General features: G+C 31.0%; 2 protein-coding genes, 1 long non-coding RNA gene, 1 other non-coding gene and 2 pseudogenes across 4 annotated transcripts; 2 read left to right on the forward strand and 4 right to left on the reverse strand.

Annotated features, from left to right (window-relative positions):
* Positions 1-3,141: 3,141 nt before the first annotated feature.
* LOC107645560 (uncharacterized) lies at positions 3,142-5,398 on the forward strand. Its single transcript, XR_015885733.1, has 2 exons — positions 3,142-3,350; positions 3,535-5,398. It is a non-coding gene; the product is annotated as an uncharacterized LOC107645560 (long non-coding RNA).
* LOC148554477 (small nucleolar RNA U3) lies at positions 3,552-3,774 on the reverse strand. The gene has a single exon (XR_015886313.1). It is a non-coding gene; the product is annotated as a small nucleolar RNA U3 (small nucleolar RNA).
* LOC148554478 (U2 spliceosomal RNA) lies at positions 4,097-4,316 on the forward strand (annotated as a pseudogene).
* A 2,814-nt stretch (positions 5,399-8,212) lies between the features above and the next one.
* Positions 8,213-12,420, reverse strand: LOC107647937 (uncharacterized). The gene is made up of 8 exons (XM_016351985.3): positions 11,659-12,420; positions 11,057-11,512; positions 10,801-10,933; positions 10,337-10,552; positions 9,985-10,140; positions 9,217-9,834; positions 8,880-8,996; positions 8,213-8,772 (listed from the first exon to the last, which is right to left on the reverse strand). The coding sequence occupies exons 1-8, from the start codon at positions 12,258-12,260 to the stop codon at positions 8,434-8,436; spliced, it is 2,637 nt and encodes an 878-aa protein (XP_016207471.2). The 5' UTR covers positions 12,261-12,420; the 3' UTR covers positions 8,213-8,433.
* Positions 12,421-19,194: 6,774 nt separating this feature from the next.
* LOC107645561 (pentatricopeptide repeat-containing protein At1g80270, mitochondrial) lies at positions 19,195-22,591 on the reverse strand. Its single transcript, XM_016349619.3, has 3 exons — positions 22,369-22,591; positions 21,323-21,860; positions 19,195-20,635 (listed from the first exon to the last, which is right to left on the reverse strand). The coding sequence occupies exons 1-3, from the start codon at positions 22,401-22,403 to the stop codon at positions 19,391-19,393; spliced, it is 1,818 nt and encodes a 605-aa protein (XP_016205105.1). The 5' UTR covers positions 22,404-22,591; the 3' UTR covers positions 19,195-19,390.
* Positions 22,592-25,703: 3,112 nt separating this feature from the next.
* Positions 25,704-26,180, reverse strand: LOC107647994 (calmodulin-like protein 3 pseudogene; annotated as a pseudogene).
* Positions 26,181-27,931: the final 1,751 nt, after the last annotated feature.

The following is a 27,931-nucleotide window of genomic DNA, read 5'->3' on the forward strand; positions in this document are numbered from 1 at the left end:
CATAGGTTAAATATTTTTTTTTACTAGTTGACCAATCCAAGTTGATTCTTTTGTTATGGAAGTTTGATATCTATGAATTTAATTACAAAAATAATTTGATTATATAATATTTTTTATTATTTATCTCATTAGCAATGGTAATGACATAAATAATAAAAAATGTAAGTATTTTTTAAAAATATATATCAATAAATAAAGTATTTATTTAAAAATGCTTAAAATAAAAAAAATTCTAATCCAATGTAAATTTGCAAGTGTTCTATGTAAAAAAAAAAAAAAAAAAAAATTATATTTGCGATTTCACTCCAAATTTATTCTAAATTTATCTTAGTATCTTGATTTAAAAATCATTAAATACTTTTACCATACTAGACTCGTCCCAAGTTTTGATAAATTTATAAATTTTTCAAGTACTAAGTACATTGATGATAAAAAAAATTTTAGTGGACTAATAGATTCTTGTATTCTTGAGGTTAAATAAAAAATGTCACAAGTGTTTGTGCACTTAATCAAACTAGATGAGATACATTGCACATTTGCACCCTCAAAAACCATGGTTATGAGTCTGCCGTTTTTGTGTTATGTCTTCAAATGGTCTTTTTATTGGATATAAGAAAATAATGACATATGATGACGTGTAAATGAGTGATTTTGGTCCAATAGATAAACCATAATTCATTATTTCAATTAATGTTTTCAATCAAGATTTTGGTGTCATAATTGTCGTAACATTTTTAATTAAATCGCCTCATTTATCTCATTTGAGTTGAATTTCCAACGGGCGTTTATGGCGACAAGCCAGTTAAATTTTTTTTTTCCGTTTTTTATGATATTTTTTAACTTAACAAATTAAAAATTAATTTAATTTATTATCGACCAATAAATTATTATATAAATAACACATAACTTAAATTCTCAATTACAACTATCAATCAGGCTATTCCAGCGTGTCTAGGCATGCCCCACCTATATCCGTGGATTAAACAAATTCGTTTTGTTTATGGATAAAAAATGTTTAACTTAAAAGTCACTTAAACCCTTTATAACCAGTCACCAAAAAAAAAAAAAAAACCCTTTATAACCAATCTGATGAGTTAAACAGGTTTAACTTTTTATTTTATTTTTTAAAAAATATTTTAATAAAAAATATTATTTTTAAGTAAAAAATATTAAATAAACAATATTTTATTAATTGATAGATTAAATTTTCGAGTCAAATTACAAAAGATATTGGTTAAAAATGTCTTTTTATTTAAAAAATATAAAAAAATTTAAACGAACGGCTTGTTTATTCCACGTACTAGTTTATATAATCTGTCATTTTTTTTGGTTAATCGAACTCAATCTATTTAACTTAAAATTTAAACAAATTTAATATTAAAGATAAAATTTACTCATTTTAACAGCCCACCTAATATTTGTTACATTTAACAGTAATACTCCAAATAGGTCTTTAAAGATTTACAGCATGATAGATTTGTCTCTCAAAAAAATTAATTAGGTTTCGGGTCTCCAAAATTACTATATATATGCCATATAGGTCCTCAAACCAAGTTGAACTAGTTAACACGATACTCTCCCTCATACGTGGAGGTTGTAGATGTGACGTGTCAGATAAAGTAACACGCGTTGCGCACATGACACATTAGTCCTTGGACACATGACTAAAACGGCATCGTTTTGGAATAACGACAAACGACGCCGTTTTGAGGGGACAGATACGTCCCACCCCACCTTTGTTTCCTAATTCTCAAAATTTCGACATTTTAAAGTTAAATAAGTTTTCTAAAATTTTTATTATAAGTCAAAAAGTTTCCTGAATTTATAGTATATATGTCAAATTGGTCTCCTCGAATTAAGCAACTAAAACCAGAATTAAAATAAAATTATGATAAAATTACCTAAAGTATGTCAAAGTATGCAGTTCCAAGCACATGAAAGGACAAATCTCAATTACAATTACAATCAAACAATTAGAATTCGGTAGTATCCTCATTTAGTATCTTGTTCTTTTGCAGAACTTTAATCTCTTTATCTCCATGAATTAGGTGAATACCAGATTTCAAGTTAGCAGATGTGGAATCATACTAATACATTGCCTTGTGGTCAACTGGTCATGGTAATCCAAGTCCAAAAAAAATTTCTATAGGTCAAAGAAATAGATCAAGTCAATGGATGGAGAAAATTTTTTACTTTCTCTATTAATGTACACAAATACTTCTTTGTTGTCTCTAACAAAACTTTCAACGTGATAAAATATAGATACTATATCTTCACTCATCTAAATACCAAAACATAAAATTCTATCACAAGTTAACCAAGCAACCAACACAATACAACAACATCACAATAGAATAAAAGTTTTAAACTCTTATATTATTTTTGTTATTATTAAATACCTATCCATAACCACTTCATAACTCTTACTTAATCTACACCTACAACATACTGTCTATAAAGGATTAGCTCGTAAAATCTAGGTGAGGTTTTGGGATACTTTAATTTTATAGAGAAAGAAAGAAAGGAAAAAGATTTTTATATAAGGTACCCACTTAAATTCAAGGACTTTTTTAACTTATAATAAAAATTTTAGGAGATTTATTTGGCTTTAAAACGTAAAAGTTTTAAACATTAGAAAATAAAGATATGAACGTATTTGTCTTCTCAAAATGACGTTGTTTAATATTGTCCCAAAATAACGTCATTTTAGCCATGTGTTCAAGGACTAATATGTCCTAAGCGCGATACATGTTATTTTATCTGATACGTTATACCTACAATTTTTAAGTAAAATATAGAATATCATGTTAACCGATTCAATCTGATTTAAAGACATATATAGCATATAATCTACTAATTTTAAAGACCCAAGCCTTAATTAATTTTTTTGAGGAGCAAATGTATGGGACTACCAAATTTTTAGGACCTATTTGGGATATTAAAAAAGGATTAATGAACTAAGGACTTGATCTTGGGTTTAGACATGGCGAAAACCCAAATAAATGATCTGACTGGACCAGCGAAATATGCCACTTGCCACGTGTCCATTAAGAGGATTGAAATTCCATACTTATCCATTGAACGTGGCAAGTCCCCCTCACCTGCAGTATTGTGACTTATGAGTTAGGATACTTTTGATGAGAAACCAAAGCATTTGTGTGTCCAAAATCAAAAGGAAAACAAAAAAACACTTGGAACTGCTTCTTTGTTTCGACTTGCCAGTTGCCACCGCAATCTGCTTCATTTGTACTACCGTTCCGACAGGAGGACTCATCACCAACGAAGCTTCCATGGTGGACCCCATGCAAGTTCAACACCATTCCAATGGTTTTCTATTTTTCTGTTGCCAGGTAAATCAAAATGTGCAATCCCTCCTCTAAATATTTAGCCCCAAGGATAATATCTTTTGAGCCCCTTTTTCTTTCCCTAAAATAAACGTCTGTTAGTTTCCTCGTTTTTTTTTTTTTCATTTTCAAAATTATTTAAAAAAAATTTCTCGAGCGAAGAAATCATTTTGCAAATTTGTTGTAATAGGAAAAAATATTTTGTGTGGTCTGTCAGACAACCGTGTGACCACCCCACCACAGTTAATGCGGTGAGAACGATCCTCCACTGCCACAGATGGGTGCCCCAAAGAGGACTCAATCTGGACCATTAATCACGCCCTGATCACACAGTCATGATTCATCAACCAGACTTCGGTTCCTGTCTCCTTAGAACTCAAGGATACAGTTGTACGAGCCTATAGAACAGATCCTGTTCAAGTAAGGTCGTGTCCTTTTATTTCACTCTTTGATTATATAAACGCTCTTGTCTTGCTAAGAACAAGCGATGTCAGACTAACTTCGCATCCCTTGTTAACCTCGTCAGGTTCTCTCTCTCTTTTTGGAATTGTATTTATTGATTTAAGGCCCCTCAAGATGTATCCCAATAATGAAATGATGGAGATAGTAATGTTTCATAAAATGATGTAGTATTTTTGGTGCATTATCAAGTAAATAGTGCATGAGAAAGATTGTACACCAGCTAAAATTGCTGTAGAAAACTTGACTGGTGGTCCTAAACCTTTCTCATCATTTCTCTTATCATATTATTAATAACCTTAATTGCCGCATTGTTCCAACCTATAAGAACTGCATAATCATTATTTGTCTCCTGTTCTTATCAGTTTAATATTTGATACATGGGCTAATAGTCCATTTGAATTAAATCAATTTTTATAGGGAGAGACTAGAGAGTCCATAGTGGTAGTTTGCTACTAAGACTCTCATGTGTCACCTTTGTCTTGCAATATAGCATAGTTTGGTACATTCATCCCACCCAAATCAGTTCAAATTATTCTTCGATGTTAGATTAGGATTTAAGAATTCAAAAAATGGTGTTGATGGATTATAGGGTTCTGTTGTGACAGAATACACAGTGTGACCCATTGATGCTTTGTTATCATTCACATTAGGTACTTTAGTAGAAGATCAATCTTCAATCTTATGTATGAACAATTCTGTTATGAAATTCTACCTAAAATTAAAGCTTACAATGGTGGCATATATCTATCTGAAATATCAAAACAAATTAATTGAATGCTCAATTCAGTTTTATGGTTGATCTTGAATATTGATGCTTGATTAGCTAGACTGTTATACTGTTATAACAGGAACAGATGGAAACCCTGAAAGCTAGTGAAATCCGGGCCATTAATCACACACTGATAACACGGTCGTGGTTCATCGACCATGTCTTTGGTTCCTTAAAACTCAAGGATAAGCGATACGAGCATATAGAACTGATCTTTTTTTCCAAGTATAAAATTTTGTGTTCATGTATATATACACTTATTTAGCTGCATTCATTAAGAATGATATGTAAAATGCTTGTAACCATTCTGGATTTTCTAATAAAGTTGTAAGATGTTTCTTACATAGCAACATTTATCTCTAATCATAGACTCTCTGGCTTACTTGAAAAGAACGGTAATATATACACAATTTTTTATATATAATTCCTTATTTTGATCTTATTAATTCCCTTCATAACAGGATTATGATCATTATGCTTTTTCATGTGGGCAGCCATCATGAATTAAGATGTGAACCCCATGCACTCAACTTGCACAAGTGGAAGGAGATCATAACTGAGTCCCCGACATACTAGTGAATTTATTAATGAACTAGAATGAGACGCGCTCGATGCATGGAAGGAGATCATAACTGAGTCCCCGAGATACTAGTGAATTTATTAATGAACTAGAATGAAACGCAATCGATGCATGGAAGGAGATCATAACTGAGTCCCCGAGATACTAGTGAATTTATTAATGAACTAGAATGAAACGCGCTCGATGCGCGGACAGTAAATTAGTAAATTAATGATGGTATATAATAAATATTAAAATTGACTATGTTTTGTAGAATTAAATTAAATATGTATAAACTGAAGTTAAATTTAAAAAGTATTTTGTTTAAAATAATTTATAGTACAAAAGTTTTGGATGTTGGAGTTGTACAAAGTGACATTTTTATTTGGTGGTTTGATTTTTGCATTTGCTTTGGTTGATGGACTTCGTCTTCTTATGTGGCGCTCGTCCTCCTTTTTCTTTATTGATTATTGTTAAAGTTGTTTTTTTCTTTTTGTTGTAGATTCTTGTAAAGATATATTCTTTATGAATTGTTGAGTTGTATGCAGTGGCGGAGCTTAGTTTAGACAAGGGGGGTCATGGCTCCTCCAAACTTTTTATAAAAAATTTAGTAGTACTTTTTCAAAAGATAAAAAATTGTTTAATTGACTTAAACACTTTACTATGACTTAAAGTATCTAATAAGTTCAATAAACAACACTCTCTCTATCTTTAAGTTCAAATATAAAAAATTAGATATTTTTTATTTAATTAATTTAATATTATTTTATATTTTACTATTTATTTAATTTAATTTTTTATATGATAAAAAATAATCGAATATTCAATAAGTATTAATATTATTGTATTTGTATAAATTGATAAAAAAAATCAATAAATATTATAAATTTTAATATTTGTCTTTCTAACTTTTTCTTTACATATTTTATAGGATATATATTCAAATTTTTATATAAAATAATAATAAAAAAATTAAAGAATTGATATATTTTTTAAGAGGAAGGCTAATATTTAAAAAAGAGAATATATAACTTTTACAATATTAACACACGTAGATAGTTCTTCTACTTTAATGAATTACGAAGAAAGTGAGATATAACCTTCAAAAGTTCAAAAAGTTACATCTGATGACTTTAACCTTAACTTTTTGGAACGAGATCTTGAAAAACGGCTTTTAAGTTTGGCAATATCACCCAAACCAGAGAGATGAGATTAGATGAGCTTATCTTAAATGGGGTCCATATCAAAAATATTTTGACAATTATTTTCTATCTGGCCCCCCAAAATTGTTTCAAGTTCTGTCACTAGTTGTATGCACTTTTTATTGTGTTGTTTGTTCCATCTTTGTATGTATGTTCTTCTTTTGAAGATGTGTCTTGAATTTGTATAATTTTTCTTCTCCTTAATCTTTTGATGTGCATGCAGTTTTCCAATGACATCTACAATAAAAAGAAAAAAAATGTGTAGATTTTTTTTTAAATAAGTTATTTTTAATAAGAATAATTGAAATAGTATAAAGCGAAATTACCTTTTAATATTTTTCTTTGACCCACTCTGTCAGACAATGTCTCAATTGATGCAAATTCAAAATAGTATTGGAAAATGTTCAATTTAAAAATACAATAAAAAATATAATAAATATGTTTGTTTGTACCTTTTTATCTAATATAATCATTTCTAAAGAAAGAAACTCTTCTTCATTTGTGGGTGTTAATGTTTTTCATAGACGAATTACGTGAACTTTGATAAACTAATTGTTTGTTTAGTTGGTGATATTGTCCAAAGAATGATACTCCATTGACATTGAGTAAGTTTGAGATGTTGTGTAGTGCGAAAATAAATTTTTTGTGCTAAATATGATGTTATTTGAAGAAGGGTTTTGCTAAGTAGACAATGACTTTTGTAGACAATGTGAACAATGGGCTTTAGAATTGACCCAACAGTGATAAGAGACTTATATAAGTAGTTCAAATAGTATGAAATTTGAATATTTGTAACGTAAAATTTATTATGATTAATAAATTATTATGACATTTGTAATATGTATGTTTATTACATTTGATGAGTTATTTATAAAAATTAATAAATTAATTATTGGAGTTATAAATTTATTATATTATTTATAACGGTAAAATATAATAAATATAGGGATATAGATTCTTATAGGTTACAAATTTGGTTAGACACTATTAATGTCTAATTATTGTCATTGGTAATTTTTCAATTTAATTTGTATATATTTTTATTACTTGTATATTTTATTTTTTTGCTGATTTGGAAATAATAGTTGATTTGGCAAAAATTGAGTGGTTGATTCTAAAATTTTGCCAAGTAAATGATATTACTGACATGGTATTAGTAGAAGGAGAAAGATGTCTTAAAAGTGATGTGGATAAACTTATCCATCTACTTTTATATATTAAGAATAGATAAATGGATAGACGTGGGAACACATGAAGAATATGCTTCATTGTGGGAATTAAACCGCCAAGGATAAAGTTTATCAGCACTAAAGACAGAAGATACCATTAAAGAATATGCTAATTGTGGTATTAAACTGCCAAGGATAAAGTTTCTTGGCACCAAAGACAGAATATACCATTAAAGTATTCCAGTCTCATAGGCACAAATCTTATTCAACACAAATAAAACAGATACAAAAAATTTTCTTGTCATCAGCAGAGAGAGAACTGCATTAACATTTCAACCAACATTACTGATGATGAATCATGATTTAACAAGGAACTTATAGATGAAAACTCTTTTGCTGCTTCAGCCTAACATGCATGGAACAGTTTGTGTAAGTTCCACCCTTTGCTTTTGTTTGTTCTAAAGTGCTCTTATTGGAATTAGGGGCAGGCAATGGAATAGGAGGTACCATTTGAGTCAAAGATCATTGGATAAGTTTTACCTTTCTGACTGAAAGTTTATCTTGGTGTGTTGAAGCATGTTCATCTGATGGCAAAAGATGTCCATCCAACATGAAAATCAAGGCTATTTTGATTGGTATGTATGTATATATTGATTATTCTTTTGAATTCAGTTTTGAACAATGTTACATATCTAAAAGAAATTAAGTTGTAGAAATATAACATTTTGACAGATAAATGTGTCATATATTAAGAAGACAGTCCAATGTACAAGCATTTCTTGGACATATATGATTGAGATAATTAAATCCTTTCAACAATTTACATTATATTCCATAGCAATGATACAAGATAAATAATTCAATGGCATGAATTGAGACTTTACATAGGTACTACTTATATACATCCTTCTATGATGAATGAATTATTTCACAAAAGAATGCCTAAACTTTTTAGGTTACTCAAAAAGGTTTCTCCAATGATGGATCCAACCTTAACAAATACAGCAGGGTATCCTATTGGAGCATCTATCCATTCTTCAATTCCTTGTTTTGAAAACACTTTTCCTGTCCATACATGTAGCCAACTAGTACTCTCTCCCAATGGAAAATAGGCTTTAACTTTTTTCTTCCCTTTGTCAAGAACAGGAACCACTAGAAACTCAGAACCAACCAAGAATTGCTGATAACTTAAGTGATGAACATGTTCATCATTCGGGTAATGTAGAAATAGGTGGCGGCATACAGGAAGTCCTTTCTGTGAAGCTTCCTGTTTACAGAAAGAACATTGAGTAAGGGTCATTTTTAATTGCCTGCTGCTGAGAATGCTCAATGTATATAACTAAATTAGTGTGTAAAGAGAGGTTTTGGCATCACCTTCACTAGTTGAATTCGGTAAAATTTCCATGCAGCATATACTTTCGTGAAGCGCGCAAAGTGTGAAAAAGTATGTTGGTTTGAATAGAACTGGCTGTTGCATGATGGTTTGTTTCCCTGCATCATTAAATTGATGTTTGATACAAAAAAATCTTTAAAAGACTAATCCAAGATTGCAGAAAACTTTAAAGGACTAATCCAATGTTTACTCAATCTTCTATATTTACTTTTGAAAATAAGCATTTGAAGTTTTGCTATGTAGCTAAAATACTAACTAAGGAATCAAAAAGAGGAAAGTTTTCATCAAATGCATTGGAAACTCGAAATTTTTACTTACTTCGTGGGTGCGGAAGACAGTGGTGAAAGAATTTAGCTCCATCCACCTTAAAAGTAATTCTTGAGTTCTTCTGTACTTAACAATAGGCAAGTTCACAGTACAATATCCTCCAATGTCACTATGATTAAAAGCATATCCAGAAATTCCACTGCTTAATAGTCCAACAACTGAACTCTTTATTCCATCATTTGTTTGCCAACTAACCATTTGATCTCCTTCCCAAAACAGCATCCCCCACTTTGGGCTATCTCTAAAACCAGCCCTCATGAAGAAAACTAACTCTTGTTCTTGTTCTTCAACAACTTCTTTGTTGATTTTGGCCCACAGTTCTGGGTACCTGTTATGAGCCGAAATAGGATCTTCACCTGAATATAGAACAGCATCAACAGGAAGGCCTTCACCAAAGTCAGCCATCCATCCTCTTACTCCATCATCCACCATTTCTCTTAGGACTTTCTTGAACCAGGTCCCAGTTTTTGGGTGTGTTAGGTCGAGCATTCCCACGTCGAAGGCCGTGTTTGGAACCATGTATGGATTTCCATTATTGTCTTTCACCAAGATGTCCAACTCTTTTGCCTCCTCAAACAGGTTTCTTTTTTTGTTTGTCTTCTCATCAACCTTTAACATAAGATCAGTAAAAAAGAAAATAGATGTGAGTAACATTATCTCTAGCCAAACATGCATACATAAGTACAATAATTTTAACTGAAAAATCTAAGTTTAGAGAAAAACAAGTTTATAGATGAAGTGATTAAAGGGAAGCATTACCGGAGCTAGACAAGGATTGCAATATGTCATAACTTTGATATTCTGATCACCAAGATCTTTGATAAGTTCCTTCCATCCACAATACCTTTGTGCATCCACTTCCCAATTCCACCAAAGCTGTGAACCAATCAATGTTTCTCTCTGCCCTACCCAATCCTGTGCAGTTTCCACAACGATCAAACAATGAAACTCCAAATTAGCAGAGAGTTATGCTTAGTTATGCTGGTTCAAGATAGAGACCACTTGAATTCTTGCAAATGAATGAATGAATAGTTCAAAACTTCATATCAGGATTGCTTAGTGTCTAAGGAATCAATTTAACTCTCTTTTGAGTGTAGATGTGAGGCATTACCTGCAACCAAAATGCTGAGACAGGAACATCATAATCCCTCAGTTCATCCCAAATTCGGCGTACGGCTTCTGTGCCGCCCTGCATTCCTACTATAGCACTTGATATTATCCATTCTGGAATCTCAGGTAGCCTTCCAATGGTTTCGGTGAAATGCTCAATTAGTTCACAAGGTGAGTTCCCATGCAATATCCTCCCTTCAACTGAATTTCCATGGATCTGCATAATCCATTGTCCAAAAAATTGTAAATGCATACTATATAGTATATATATTGATTGTAGCAGCAGATAAGTATATTCCAATTTGTCAAGTGTTTGATGCATTTTGTCATTCCATTATACAAAGCTCTAGCTCATTTTGTCACTATTAATTAAACTGATCATTTGTTGATTCTACCAGCAACTTTAATTCCATCCCACTATCTTACATTCTCCAATTTACCAAATTGACCACACAATTTCAATACCTGTATCTGTACTCTGTCAGGTCTTGTAAGATCAAAGATAGTATAGTCATAACCTTCAAGGTATAGAGATCTCATTTTTGATGTCATGTAGAATGGAGAAGGAGCATAAGTTGTACTCCAATCACCTCCTGCCCTGCCAACATTGAAATCTCATCTATTTCAAAAAACATTTTTCTTCAACAATATCATGTATAAGTGTATCTTAATGATTCATACTACATTGAATTCGGTGTATGAAGATGGTGCTTTAAACTACCTGTAACTGACCAAGTTGGCTGCCATGGTGATTGGTTGATCTCCTCTACCAATACCTTGTTCTTGAACCAAGATTGGGACCTTTTTTCCCTTGAAATCCATGTGAGAGAATTGCTCTCCAAAGCCATAAAACCTCTCATTCTCCTCACTCGCATATGTCAACCAAACTCTATTGAATTCTTCTGCTTTTGGGATCTCAAAGCTCCCCATTTCTTCTTCCTCCACTGAGGAAACTAGTACAAAACCTCTTGGCTTTGTAAGGTACCAACACCAACCAAGCCTCTTCTTTCTATTGTTCATTCTCTTCTTGAATCCTCGGTAGATTCTAGAAGTTGTTGTTGTAGTTGTGGGAACCTGCTTCTTGGTTCCTGAAATGAAGCTTGGTTTCTCAATCTTCACTTGAAAACCAACCTGATGATTGGTTTTCTGACTGAACAGAATCCAATACCTTGCATACCTATGTCACAAAAATACGAATACAAGTATTCAATACAAGATGCAAGTATGGAAATCTATTATAGAATTAGTCTTAAAACTCAAAATGTTCAAAGTAGCAACATTTGATGCAGATATGTGAGTGAAAAATTATTGTTAGTTGCATACACAGAAGGCCTTTTTGCTTCAAACTGAATACTTGCATTGATGCCATGTTTCTGAAACCTTTTTGTCTTCTTAGTCTTGTTGAATAGCCTTCCAGTGATCAACAAAATCGGAGGCTTTTTCGCCTTTTCTTCTGCATCATCATCACATGGAGAATAATCTGCAGAAACTTTTTCATGGTCTTCCAAATTGTGATCAAACTGGCAATTATCATTGATCACCCTTATACCATCAATGATTTGGTGGTTGCAAACCAAATGAACGTCTCCATCTTTGACAAGGAATGATCCTCTACTCTCCTCAACCTCAGTGTCAGCCATTGCAGCCGAGAGAAAAGCTTGTCCTGGGATAGAACTCCATATAGGCCTTGTCGGTTCGGAAAGGTGTGAAATTGAAAGGTGCCCACCATTGTTTGGGAACCAAGAAAGCTTGAAATCATTGCCAATTGGGAAGAACAAGTTCTGGTCTGAAGTAGGCACTGTCTTGGCGTTGATGAAGAGAGAGCCTTTGACATAAGGAATGGTGGTTGAAGCAGAAGCAGAAGAAGTAGGGAAAGGGTTATTGAAATGCTTCTTGTGCTTCTTTGTTATCTTAAGGATTGCCATCTAAATATAATAAATAAAACACAGCAAAAAAGAAAGAAAATTAAATAAACAATGCAAGTGAGAATGATTTCTTCTTTATTTTCTTTTCAAAGTGTGAAATGGATTCTGATAGTTTTAAATGGATTCTTGAATATGTTATGGTTTAGAAGATGGAAAAGTCTTTTCTAAATGGCGTGTGATTTGTATAAAACGGTCATGGGCATTACGCATCGATCGATGCTTGTTTGTGTATGACTTTGGTTGTCTTTTATTAGGTACAGACAGAACACATCAAGCAACCAAAGTTGATTTGGTATCACCTTGGACTCTGTCACTATCTTTTTCCTTCTCATGTCTTTGTATTTATGTCTTAGATTTAATATTTAATATTTAATGACTTAGTTAAGTTGGATTCTCTTTTTTAACATTAGTTTAGAGAATGAGATTCCAATTGAATATACCATTTAGACGTAGATTAAAATTAATTACTAATATAAAATATAAATTAAAATAAAATAATACGTCAAAAATAAGTTAAATAATATATATATTTATATAAAATGACGTAGTGATTAATTTTAGTGTACATATAATATAATATTTTTGTTAAACCATATAATAGCCTTTGCATTCATTTTTAAGTATGATTTTTGGAATTTATTAGATACTAATGCTATTAAGTTGACATGCATAAAAGAAATAATGTTATAATTTTGATATATATATATATATATGCACACTTCTGTGTATGTTTTTATTTCGCTTTCTATTAATCAGTTTGAATATAAAAGTAAAGAATATACAAAAAAATATATATATACTAAAAAATATTTCATATAACATTAATTTTTTCAATTTTGTTATAATTCAATATGTAATAAATTTACCTTTTTAATATTATTTTTTAACATAAAATTACAAATTATTAGTTTATTAATTTATTAGTATCACGTTTTATGTCACTTATATTTTTAAGGTCAATTCTATGTCTTTTATTTGGTGTCTAATTTTTACTTAAATTACCTTTTATAATAACTTTAAAATAATTTTTTTTAATTTTTATATTTTTAAATTTAAAATTAATTATTTTACCTATTTAGTAATTAGACAATATCTTTTTAGCATCATAGCAAACACTTATCTTTAAATAGCATAGGACTAGAATTGAGCAAAGAACTAGTATTTTTACCCGTAATAACATTACGGGAATATAAATTTTTTAAAATTACGGTCCACTTTGTTCTGATAGTATAGATTATGCATGACACAAAAGATTTAAAAAAATCAAACTATTTTTACAAAAAAAAAATTGTATGTTGATAAAAGTCTCTGGTTAAGAATATCAATGTCTCTGTAGATAAAAAAATCAAATAATAAAATTTTTAGTTATTATTTTTATATGAAAAAATATAATTTTTTATTTGAATTATATAATTTTGTTAATTTTATTTTCTGTAGAATAAAAAGTTGAAAAAATAGAGAATGAGAGAAAAGAGAGAGAAATATAAAGATGAAGAATGAAAGTGAGAGTGAGAGTTTGTTAATTTTGGAAGAAAAAGTTTTATTTTAATTGTAATAAAAAAATATCGGATGACAGATTTTGATTTGTCAAATTATTAATATAAAATATAAATTATATATAGAGTGAAAATGGTAGAGAGAAATAGAAAAATAGAGAGAGATAGAGGAGAGAATTTAGGAAGGGAGTTTATTAATTTTGAAGAAAAATATTTTCTCTCAATTTTAATAAGAGAGTGTCATGTGACATATTTGACGATTAAATTAGATAGTAATATATGATACATAATATATGTATATTTCAATTTCAATTTTAATATTTTAATTTTAATTTTAATGCAATTAAAGAATGTCATGTTGCACATTTTGATTGTCAGATTAGTAATTAGTCATTGATATTGATAATGATATATAAAATAGACAGAATAGTTAAAAGAATGAGAGAGATAGAGAAAGGAAAAAGGAGAAGGGAAGAACTCTTTAATTTTAGAGAAAAAGATTTGATTTCAATTGCGATGAGGGGGTGATATGTGACACATTTTGGTTGTAAAATTAGTATAGAGGATGGAAGAATTTTTCTTAATTTTGAAGAAAAAAATTTAATTTCAATTATAATGAAAAAGTGACATGTGACACATTTTAGTTGAAAAATTAAAAATATATAATAGATAATAGATATTAAATATGACTGCGGAATAAAACTAAAAAGCACATGGGAACTATTGTTAGTTAATTACGAATCTTCCCATCATAGTGGAACTATTCTTATTTCTTAATTAGAATGAATGTTCCCTGATTATTGGAGCACGTTCCACATGTTGCACCTGGACAAGATACGCGGTTCCATTCGTTTCAGCGAACATTAAGAAACAAATTGTGCAAGGCTCAGCAATGATGTTAGAAGCACGTGACCATGTCCAAGTTCATCTCTTTTTAACTGTTTTCTGGTTTGATTTCTGACGGCTTTGTTTGGGACGTAGTTCCTTTGGTAGCTCAAGCTGCATCTGGCCTTTGTTATGAAGAAGATTCAGATTGCCATTAACCTCAACAAATATTGCACTCAACGTCTCAAGCAAATCTCTTTTACTCAAATCCCAAGAAAAAAAAAAATTTCCTTTTTGAAAGTGAGAAAGGTGTCTATCTTTAAACATGTTTAATACATCTTCTAATTTTTTTAAGAAAACAATACGTATCGATTTGGGTTAAGTATTGTTTTCGTCCTTAACGTCTTGGGTCAAAATCAAAATCGTCCCCAACTTTTTTTCGTTATTAAAATCATCCTCAACGTTCAAAAACGCTTTAAAATCATCATTTCCCGAATTTTTGGACCAAAATACCCTCGTCATCATAAATAAATAAAAAAAAGAAAACAGGGGAGGTGGCAAGGGAGAGGGGAGAGGGGAGAAGGGGAAGGGCGAGGGGGCAGGGGAGAAGGGAGAGGGGAAGGGGAAGGGGGGAGGGGGGACGGCGCCGGCGAAGGGGGAAAGGGGAAAGGACGCGTGTGGGGGGAAGGGGGAGGGGGGACGGCGCCGGCGAAGGGGGGAAGGGGAAAGGACGCGGGGTGGGGGTGGGGGGAAGGGGAAAGGGGTGAGGGGATCGCCGCTGTTGGAGGATCGCCACCATCGCGCCAGTCACCGCTGCGTTACTCAGGATCGTCGCCTTGCCACAGCCACCGTCCATCGCGCCGCGCCACGCCACATTGCCGTCAAGAACAGAGTGCGCACAAGGGAGGGAGACCGCCGCACCTTCGTCGCCGTTCCTCGCCGCCTCGCCGCCTCCGCCTCCGCCTCGCAACCTCGCCGCCTCGCCGCCTCCGCCATCTACATCTGCTTTCTTGCTTTCCTGCATTCTTGCTTTCTGTTTCTGCTTTTTGGTTTGGTGTTGTTGCTGTTGTTTGGTGTTCTTGGTGTTGGTGTTAGTTGGTGTTGGTGTTGGTGGTGGTGGTGGTGGTGGTGGTGGTGGTGGTGGTGGTGGTGGTGGTATGGTGTTGTTGCTGTTATTTGGTGTTCTTGGTGTTGGTGTTGGTTGGTGTTGGTGGTGGTGTTGGTGTTGATGGTGGTTGTGGTGGTAATGGTTGTGGCAGTGGAGGTGGTGGGGTGAGGAAGGTGAAAAGGAGAATGATGATGATGAGGGTATTTTGGTCCAAGAATTCGGGGAAGGATGATTTTAAAGCGTTTTTGAACGTTGATGATGATTTTAATAACGAAAAAAGGTCGGGGACGATTTTAATTTTGACCCAAGAGGTTAGGGACGAAAACAATACTTAACCCTTAGAAAAATTGCCTCTTTTTAAAAAGAGTGATGCTATATGTACAAATATTTTTGTAATTAAGTCTAACCAAATTAATACAGAATCTAGTAGAAAAAAAAGTTTGTGTATGTCACTATTTTTTTTTTTTTGCATTTTTTGCAGCACACAAACTTTTAAAATTTAACACAAAAAATTTTACAAATAACACAAATTTATTAATATAGCACACAATTCTTTTTCACATAACAAATTTTTACATATAGCACACAAATCGTTGTTACGAATATATTTTGTTTGCTGCAAATGTATTTTGTTATTTGGATGAGTTGTGTGTAATTCTCCAAAAATTTATGTTGCACATCAAAATTTCTGTGCTATCACTAAAATTTATGTGTTGTGCATATTTTATTGGTACAATATACAAATGTTTATATATAGCACATGAATTTTTGCTACAAATGTATTTTGTTATTTGGGTGTTATATGTATTTCATTGGTTAGGAGAAGATGAAAACGACGAGTACATTGTTTTAGTGTGATTAAGTGAGGTGAGTGATTTGCTTCGCTTGTTGCATGAAGAAGATTGAAGGATCTAACCTAAGGTGATTCTGCGTGGTGGTTTCTTCAACTTCAAATCTAGGTTGTCAAGGACAAGTATTTTGAAGGTCTAGTAAAAAATTCCTTCAAGTAACCAAAGTTATTAAGAACATGTTTTTTAGAGGTCTAGTAGAAAAAATAATTTCTTTTCTGTTAATTCTATCCTTTTACATTAAAGTTTGTGCCTTTCAATTCTATTTTCATAATTAATCCTCCATTTTTTGTTTCTGCTGTTAATTTCCTTATCATACACGATGATTATAATAAAAGAGAATGAGGAGAGAAAAAAAAAGAAAAAAATAAATTAAACAGAAACAACATCAAGAAGAAGAAAAATTCCACTTGTGTATAAAAGAGAAGAGTAGGGACTTGGTTAAAAATTTAGTTCAAAATATGATTGAAGGTCTCATATTTCTCTCTTAAAAACTCCCTTTTAAAAGTGAAAAATATACCTACGAATTCAAATAATGTTATCAAAAGTTACCAATTAAAAATATTTTTATATAAAAAAAATGCAAAATTTAACTTTTAATATATTTATTGTGTATTAATTAAAATAATTTTTTTTAAATTTTTATTAATTATAATCTTAGGACACACGTTAATACTTTGTTTAGATTGATAATGAAAAATAAAAAAAAATGAGGAAAAAAAAGAAAAAGGGAATTTTTAATAAATCCTACAACTTAAAATAAAAATAATAATTATTTTGAAAAAGAAAAAATATGTGAAGAAATTTTTTTTCTTTATTGGTAAACAGTCAATTAAAAAAATGGTGGATACTACAATGAATACTTTATAGAGTAAAGTATTGTTTTTGTCCTCAACGTTTGGGGTAAATTCTATTTGTGTCCCTAACGTTTAAATCGTCCTATTTGTATCCCTAACGTTTGTAAAAATGATTCAATGTTATCCTGCCGTCAATTACACATCATGAGCGCTTTAGTTTGAGTTTTAAAAATCTCTTCTTGAAGTTAGAATACAAATGTTTGGGATAGAATCGATGATCTACTCTGAAAAATAGCTCATCAAATGTTGAAACTAATTCCTACAATATTTACATAATTCACTTTTCTATAGACATAATTGAATCTAAACACAAATAGTGGGTATAATATTAAAATCGAACACATCCAAGTGAGACCTAATTGAGAATGAATACATCTAAGTGAAAATAATTGAAAAATATAATCTGATTTGTTAGTATAATTGATAGTAGGATAACATTGAATCACTTTTATAAACGTTAAGGATACAAATAGGACGATTTAAACGTTAGGGATACAAATAGAACTTACCACAAACGTTGGGGACAAAAACGATACTTTACTCTACTTTATAATTGTCTTTATTTAAAAATATTTCTTTTTTACCCTTAGATGATGGATTGTATGATTAAATTTTAATATCTATAAAAGTGTTGTCTTTGTTTAAAATGTAGTTAAATAAATGGGGGATGCTCTCATAAAGATGCGTAAAACATCTTTCTGTAAAGACATTTACGTGTCGCATTATTTTTGGACGTATTAATGAACCGGTTATTTTTGAATTTCTTAACAAATTAGAATAAAACCAATTTTTTTTATAAAATAACAATAAACCCAATTTTTTTTAGAGATTTAATTGTATTTTTTTAATTTTTAGGGATTTAAATGGCCAAAAAACAAAAAGTCAGGAATATAATTGTCTTTTTATAAAAAAAATTAAAGATATTCGGTTTAGATGGTATGATTCGATCAGATCAAATCGGGTCTAATAATTATAATGCAGACAATTAGATTTATTATTGTTGCTATAATAAACCGATTTTGTTCTGGTTTATAATAAAAAATTAAATTATTAACTGATTTAATAAGAATGTCCAATAATAACATGACATGTGTAAACGTCTTTAAAAAAAAAAGATATTTTTAATATCTTTATTAAAGTGGTCTCCTAAATAAATAAATCACTTTTAAACAAAACATCTTTATAAAAAGATGTTTTTCCATCTTCATTTCAGTAGTTACCTTAAAAAATATGGAAGAAGTTCTCTTTATAAAAAACACTCAAGTTGAATGACGCGACTAATCATAGATAATAAGAAACGTTCCCACTGCCAACGTGCACAACTTTACAACTCACATGTTAATGACTGCGCCAAACTTGCAAGAAACAATCATTTTCATTGAGAAGATACCTAAACATAAATCAAAAGATATTGTGGAAAGGATGAAGTTAAATTTAGCTAACCGTCTGATAGTGCAACTCATATCATTAGATTCATTACATCACGAGTTATTTAAGGAGAAAACAAAGAGGTTTGTTAACAAGATTCGTATTGCCAAAATCATAGATCATTTGCATCAAAACTGGTTATACAGTAGTTAAGATTAGGAATGATGATCCAGAGCATAACATGATGAACTTGAATAATAAATCATAAAATCAAATAGACTTATGTACATCTGTAATCTGAACAAGACTACAAGCTCAATGATGACTTTAATGTATTGATGTGGTTTATTTATTATTACTTGTTAGCAAATGGGTCAATAATATGAAATTAAGTTCCCAACCCTTTAATATAGCACAACAGCATCTAACATCTTTTGTAATTAGCTACCATTTCATCCAAAAATCCACATATAATAAAATTATGCAGCTGACAGATTTTGTTCTTAGTCATAAAGGATTTTTTAAATATAAAAAATTTTAATTCTAAAGATGTTCGATCAACAACTAAACTAATAGTGCTTGCAAGGCTGAGTAGAAGCAACCCTTACAGAAATATCTATTGATTTCCTCAATCAAGCAAATCCGAAGCTGGATTCTTCCTAAAACCATCAACTTGAGCCAACAGATTTGCAAAATCCCTGTTGGGAAATACGTTATCAGCCTTCATGCTGTCCCTAATCCGATAGGCCGGAAGCTTGGCATTTATATAGGCCTGTACGAGAATTTGGTATTGCCTCAGACGAATCGTGTAGCCAGCTTGTTTGATTTTGTGCAAAATCTTTTCTGAATTATGGACGTCGCCCCTCTTAGCATACTGCTCCATAATAGCAATATAAGAAATGATTAATGGTTTCAACTGGCTTTGCATGATAGCCTTTTGCAGAATAGTGTCTGCCTTCTCCACTTCCCCTGCTTGGATGTGAAGTTTCACTAGGTCGTCCAATGTCAATGGGCCTATTTGACACCCGCTCTCTGCCATTCGCTTAATGAGATCTTTGCCCTTTGCTAGCATCTTATTATTTGCATAAACCTTCAGCATGACTGAGTAGTTCTTGGAAGAAAGCTTCCACCTCTTTGATATCATTTCGAAAACAGCCTCTGCTTCATCAATTTTCTTCAACTTTCCAAAAGCTTCAATCGCAGCGAGACAATCTTCAATTCGAGGGGAAGCCTGACAGACCTCCCAAATTCTTCCCACTTCATCAGCCTTACCCAGATTTGCGTATAGAGGAAGCAAATATCGACCAAGCCAAGAATTCTCTTCCAAATTTTCACCTTCCATTTCCTTCAACATATCTTCGGCTTTTTTTTCAAGCCCAGCAGTTTTGTAGTGTCCAACCAAAACTGCTTTTGTTCGGATGTCTGGTTCAATCCCTTGAGCCTTCATTTTCTCAACAATTAGATCCATGCCATCAATATCTTTGGACTGGCCTTTTGCGTCTATTAATATTTTATAAGTAAAAGGCGAAGGTTTGACATTCTCATTTTCCATCATCAACAATACATCGGCTATTTTCTTCTTGTCATGCCTCTTATACAGAAGAAGCAACTGATTCCAAACAAATGATGTAAGAGGGAATTTCAAATCTTTCATTTTGTTGAAAGTTTCCTCTGCTTTCTTCAAATTGTTCTGAGCAACACAACTTGCTAAAAGGGTTTGATATACTGTCTCTCCTTTAAAAGATTCTGGAATACGCTCAATGTACATCTCCGCTTCATGTAACCCACGCAATTTAGCAATCAAATCAACACGGGTAGCATGATCTCTCTCAGTAACTTCAAGCTGACTTTTTGATACAACCCACTCTGAGAGCTACACAGAACCAACGATAAAAAATAGATAAAATCACATTGGAAGACATTATTAATGTAAAAATAAAAAATAAAAGAAAAACATTTACAGCTAGCAACAAATCAGTAAAATAAACCTACAAAAAGCCAAAGTTAACATGTGAACATAATTACAACAAATAACTGATGAAAAGATGCCCATAACTTGCAACAGCAGAACAATTTACTTACGGTCAGGTGCATTTACAGCTGATCAACATGATATGAATGTTAGAATTTCGCACAAGGTCACAAATGAAATTAGCAGCTGTAATGTTCGATACACATTCATGACCCAAATTCTAATCATTACATAAAAGGGGTATTCATTCCGTGAAACATTGAGGGAGTGAAACAGAAGGATTACGTCAAAGGAAACTAAACACTCACAAGATTCTTCTTAAAAAAATCAATAGTGGCTAAGGTACGAACAACAAAGTCATGACGGAGGAGTTGGAGCATAGCATGGCATGACATTGAATGACAACATTAATTTGCTCAGTTTGAGAGTTTCAAAATGACATTACTTGAAAATATTATTCAAGAAAACATCAAATATCCACCATTATTGACATATAAGGGTAATGAGAAATTAACTTAATTGCTAGCACAATACTTTTAATGCTATGTTCTATTTATTAGGAGCAAAAAAATAGTTTGATCCAATTACCTGAAAAGCTTTAAAATACAGTTTGCGCCTTCGAAGATTAACCATGGCCAGTGCGATATCTTGTCTGCTTAGTTCTTTCCCTTCTTCAACCCACTTATCCATAAGCACATGAACAGAAGTAGTTGGAGAACTATCAATCAATTTGAAAATTTCGGACTGAGCTCGTCGACGTACTTTTTTCTCACTTGGTTCAACCTCAGTGTCTGAAAACTCCAACTCCTCGCGTGGCTCCTCACCATCTTTAATATCATTGAATTCGTCTTTACCATATTCAGAATCAGCAGCTGGTGTCTCAAGCTCAGAAAACCCATCCTCCAAATCATCCTGATCTTTCGTGCTACTGGCATCAGCTTGTGAAGAAAGTTCGCGCCTACTCACAGTGAATTTTAAGGAGGCATGCCCGGAATGGTAGAACATATTCGGCAACAAAAAACGACCATATGCCATTCTAGATGAGTCCAACGTACTAGAATCATCTTCCACCCGAGTACCCGAAACTGATTTGATGCAAGAAGCTCTCACATTAAACCCTCGGTTCCTAGGAAAAAAAGTTCGCACCATTAAACAATCAGCTCCTAACCCTCACTAGTATTATAGTTATAGAAATAAATGTAAAGCCTGAAACAGACAAATAAAAATTTCATAAAGGAAATGACATTCTTTCTCTTTCAAATAGACAATGCATAATATATGTATTCTAAGTTGCTAGACATGTGAGGCAATCCAATTGATAAGAACAACGTACTAATCAATAAAATTTAGCTCGTCTATCTTCATTTCTTAATCTATTGATATTGTGTTTTAGTGTCGCGGATGCATAACATCAAAAAAAAAAAAAAAAATCCTAATTGATTTAATTTTATTATTTTTTCTCCCTCAAATTTCGTATTTGTTATCCAATTTCTCCATTACAAAATCAATTCAAAAAATTGACAAAAGCGGAGTTGCAATCGAGACTAGGGGACGCGAACGGAGCTATAAGATTGATTTTTTTTTATAGCAGGGAGAGAAAAGAAGAGAAAGAGGACGATTAGGGTTAGGATTACCTGAGAGGAAGAGAAGCTCGACGAAGAGCCCACATATTTGACGGAGCAAGATCGCTGGAATCGGAAGTACTACAGTGAGAGTGAGAGTGAGTGTGAAAGAAGAAAGATGGAAGCTTGGCTTGAACCTTCAACCCTAGTTAAAACCCTTCTCTCTCTACCTTTTTTTTTTTGGGCTTGGCTTCTCTCTCTACTTTTATGCACTAAATAAAAATATAAATGGACCAGTTTTTTGGTCCACTCATTGAAAGACTTTTGTATCTGTTTTTTCCAAATTACTAAAAAAAAATGTATATGTTCACAAAAAGAAAATGTATATTATACATTAGTATTGCATTGAAAAAAAATATTTGACTTAATCCATATAAAAAATTAGTAAAATTAGAAATTAATTCTCAAAATGTATTCAAAAAGGGTAATGAATGAAAAATTTAAACTTATTTTAATAATTATATAAATATGTAATAAGCTGATTTATATCAGAATTATTACTTTATATTTGGATGGTTATAATTTATTTTGTTTAAATTTCATTTAACATTATTGTATATATGGTAAAGTTATTAAGGTGGGTATGCAATTATTTTTTACATTATTTTATATTTAATATTGATGTTAATTTAGTATGATAATCATGATTTTGAAATAATCAACGGTTGTTCATATTCAGAAATTTCAAATTATTTTTGAAATTATTTTTTCATCTTCAAATCATCAAACATTATCCTACGAGGCAATTGAATATTTAAAAGAAACCATTAAAAACAATTTTATTTTTTTGTGTATATAAAATAGAAGATGGAAACTTGGAAAGTATATTTTGTGAGTCAAAGGTGAAAACAATATGGTGGATGGCCTTAAGTGACGATGATGTGTATAATAAATGAGTACTAATAATATTAAAATTTGTCTGAGAATTGGATGCAATAAGATGTTAAATGTAATAGATTATTCTTTGTTATTATTTAAATTATTTGACATAATAGAAGTATAAAGATTTTTGAAAATGAAGTACTTAAGTTTAATAGTAATTGGAAGCATGTTAAGGTTCTTATAAATCAATGTGATTAGTGAAAGAGAAGAAAGCATATTAAGGTGATGGATTAAAGCATGTTAATGGGCAGTAGTGTTAGTGGGTATGTGTAGTATATATTTTTAGCTATAATAATTTGATTGACGGTGGATACTTTGAAAACATCCATGGTATAATAAAATGTTTTATGAGAGAGAGTGTTATTAAAAAATATGAGGGTGAGATTATTATTTTAAGTATGGAATTAATATTTTAATTTTTATCAGAAAAATTAAAGGTCAAAGAAAAGGACATTATGATCTTTATTGATAATAAGACTGAGATCTAAATGGAAAGGAAGGAATGTCTTTAGAGCAATGGAACCTAAAGAATAAGGCTCATGGATAAATCATTTGATGCAAAATATTGGAATCAAATTTAAGAACACTACTGATTTTAAGGCAATAAATAAATGGGAGAGTATGGTTATGACTTATGATAAAAATACATTATTTATATATAAATAAAACAAGCAGATCAACAATTTTCAAGTAGACAAGGAGCAATAACGCTGAAGTAAAGTAAAAATCTTTAAATTAAAGCATTAATATTAAAAGTATTTGTATTTATGTAGTTATATTAACAAATGATAGATATTAAAAGGCAGTTTCATTCACAATGATCCACCAAAATTCAGATCAAATCACAATAAAAAAAAGCATTTTTAGACAACCCAGATCAAATAATCATTCAACAACCCAACAATTACAACACAGCAACAAATATTACAATGACATTTGAACAAAAATTTTAGAAATTAAAAGGAAAAAGAAAAAATCGAGCATTCAGCAACTAGAGCAAAATTAAAAGCAGGGCCACTAACTTTCGGCGAGAGCAGAGACGACGGCAAGCGGTGACCCAATGGCGAGCTGCTCCAAGCCACAGTCACAGAAGCCAGCGAGGATGGGGACGATGTGCCAAGTTACCTGGGTTCCGGACAGGGGGAAGAGGAAGAAGCGGAAGCGCCGAGCCTGGGACGGCGGCGGCAAAGAACCTAGGATTTTGGTTTGGGACTTTCACTGCTTTGCTTCAGAGGGGTAATTGGAGAAGATAAAGAACGATTGAATTTTTGTTTTTTTTATATGTTTTGCTTAAAAGGGACACAAATGATTAGAGAAATTGAAGAAGATGAAAAAATTTTGATTTTTTGTTTTTTTAATATGTTTTTGTTTTGTTATTTAAATTATTTGAAAGTATAAAATTAGGATTAATTGAATTCTAAAATTTTGTTAATTTAAAAGGATATTTTTATCTAATGAAATAAAAGAAAGATGTTTAAGACTTTTTATAAAATTAAATAAAAAATATTTTTTTATTTTTATTTAATTAAAGGAGTATATTAATAAAAGTGGTGATATAATATATATTTAAAAAAACAAAAATTAAATGCTGATGAAGAAAATAAATTCCACGTAACTTATTATTATTTGTCTATATTTTAAACGTATTACTTTATTATTGTACCAGCAAACACCATAGAACAAATATAAATATATGATAATAAGGAGTGAGATGAACCAGGTAAGGTTGTGAAAATAGAATGATAATAATTAGTATGCTAAAATTATTTGAAAGAAGAATATGGAGGCAAATACAATAAGGAAAAGTATAGAATATTAATATATTATCTATTAATTTATTGTCAATAATAATTAATATTAAAAACACTTCTAATAAGAAAAATATATATAAAAAGACATATTTAAGAGATACATTCATAAAGATATTTTTATTAGACACAGTTATACAAAAAATATTTTCGTTAGACACATTTATAAAAATAGTTTTATTAAATATAGCCATAAGCAAGAATTGATTGGAGTTGGTAGAATCCTTGGTTACTTATCGGGATTGATAAAATAAATAGAGTGCTCATCAATAACTTACAAGAAGAAACTTACTTTATGTTTTGTTATGTAATTTTAATTTTTGTTTGTTTGACAGTCTGTTATTATATTTTAGTTGTTGGTTTTCTAAATCACTTCAATGTGACGTGTGCTTTGTTTGATTTGCATTTATTCACAGAGATAATCCACATATCAAATTTTCTCTTCCCGTTCTTAGATCGAATATCGTCTCCATTAGATAAGAATGTAGAGATAAAATAGAAATGAACATAGAAAAGAAGCCTGGATTTCACTAAATTTATAATTAAACAGAAGATTGAAATGGAGATACATCCAATTTTCTTCCTGATGATATAAATATCATATGTGCAAAAGCTAATAATAATCATCTATGCAATAAAAGATACACACATTAATAATTAGTTGACAAGCTTAATCATTTGCTTAAACTCTTTGAAATCAAGCATGCCATCGCCATCCAAATCCACTTTCTTGATCAAGTTCTTGCAATCCTCTAAGGTCTTCTTTCCTTGCCTTAAGCCCAATGAGCACAAAACCGAACTCAATTCCTCACCACTAACAAACCCGTCGCCATTTTGATCGAACAATTTGAAAGCCTCCTTCATGTCCTCTTCCTCGTCGCCGTCGCCGCCGCCGCCGCCGCAGACGTCGTCGTCGTCACCCATTACGTTCTTGTACAACCTCTCAAACTCGTCAAAGTCTACGTATCCGTCGCCATTCGCGTCGAGTCTCGCGATCATTTGAATCAAATCATGCTTCATGACGCCTAACCCTAGTTTTGTTACGGACTCTAAAAGCTCCTCCTTTGAGATCTTCCCGTCGTCATCATGATCAAACATTTGGAATATGCGTCCGAAGTCCGCCAATTGATTCATGTTTGAGCAATGAATTAAACACACTATTACCACAATTGAAAATTGGGAAGATTTGATTGATGGCTTGCTATGTTATGATGAACAATGAGTGAGATGGTAGGGTATAAAAATGTGAGGGGGGAAAGAAAAAAGTTAGTACTAAACAAAAGGTTGGCAGAGAGGTTTCTCAATATTAACAAATTAAACTAGAATTGATGAGAATGATCACATGCAGTTACAAGTTAATGGCACATCCATAATCCTGTTATACTTAATTTGTTTGTTTGTTCTTTAATTAGGGCGTTTCACAAACTAAGCTAATTAATGATACCATTAGTTTGGTTCGTTTTGTTAATGTATTCACAGGCACACAGAGTGAAATTGCAATATATACATAATGGCTCTTTCTTTTTTCATATCATAAATTAGTTGTGCAAGCTAAGCAAGTCACTGTTATAGTGGTATATGTATATCCACCAACAAAAAGCTGAGAATTTTGTTATTAAAATTAAATAATTAATACTCTAGCGTGGAATTTTATAATTGAGGGATCTCAACTTATTTTTATTTCTAAGATAGATAATTACTTGTAAATATTAATTAAGTATATTTTACTTTCATTTATGAAAATTCAAAAACAACTATTTAATTTTTAGCAATGCTACATTATTAAGTCATGTTGGTAATTGAATTTAATAAAATTTATTGGATACCCAAAAAAATTAGTTGAAGAAAAAGGAAAAAAAGACACACACAAAAAAAAGAAAATTAAAAATAATTAATTAAATTTAGTTACAAAAATAATTTGTTCATCTAGGCTTCTAATAATCTAATTATGCATTTATAAATATTGTATTGTGAGAATAACTTATGCGTACTTCATATATTTATGATATAAAGAGACTAAGTATTGTATAATAATTTTGGGTAAAGTATATTTTTTGTCCTGAAATTTGATAAAAATTTTAAAAATATCTCTAAGTTTTATTTTGTTTTAATTTTGTCCCAAAAATTTTCGATTTGCATCAAATATACCCCTGATGGCTAATTTTTTAAAAAATTTAAAACCAATTCAACAACAATTTTATAAGAACAACCTTCAACATAAGCAAATCAAGCATAATTTTCATGCATTGTTGTTAGATTGGTCTTAAATTTTTTGAAAATTTAGCCGTCTAGGGTATGTTTGATGTAAATCGAAAACTTCTAGAAAAAAATTGAAACAAAATAAAACTTAGGAGTATTTTTAAAATTTTTGCCAAACTTCAAAGACAAAAAGTATACTTTACCCTATTATTTAATAGTTATTATTTTATATTTTTAAATATTAAAATGTCTAATTTAATTTCATATATTTTGATTTTGTTTATTTAAGGTTCAATTATTCTATTGGTTCTTATAGTTTCACTAAATTTTTAATTAAGTCTCTATACTTTTTTTCTTTTAATTAGGTCCCTACATTACTATTAATTTTATAACTAGGTCCTTCATAGTGTAAAAAATGATAGAATTAACTGAATAATTATTTACAAATTGAAAGTATTTTTAATTAAAAATCTAACTAGATATTTGACTACATGTATTTTGGGAGACATATTTTATTAATTTTAACGTTTTTTATATGAAAAGCAAAGTAGTAACTCGTAGTTTATATCTTAACTCGTAAGACTGTTGTAGTATCGTAATTCGCAAAATCGTTAAACGAAACGTATATGTGAATCGTAAATTAAAAAAATATGAACATATGAAGGTTTAAAAATATAAAAATAAAT

The sequence above is a fragment of the Arachis ipaensis genome, chromosome B6 (genome assembly GCF_059453495.1).
Source record: "Arachis ipaensis isolate K30076 ecotype BB chromosome B6, ASM5945349v1, whole genome shotgun sequence".
NCBI lineage: Eukaryota > Viridiplantae > Streptophyta > Magnoliopsida > Fabales > Fabaceae > Arachis > Arachis ipaensis.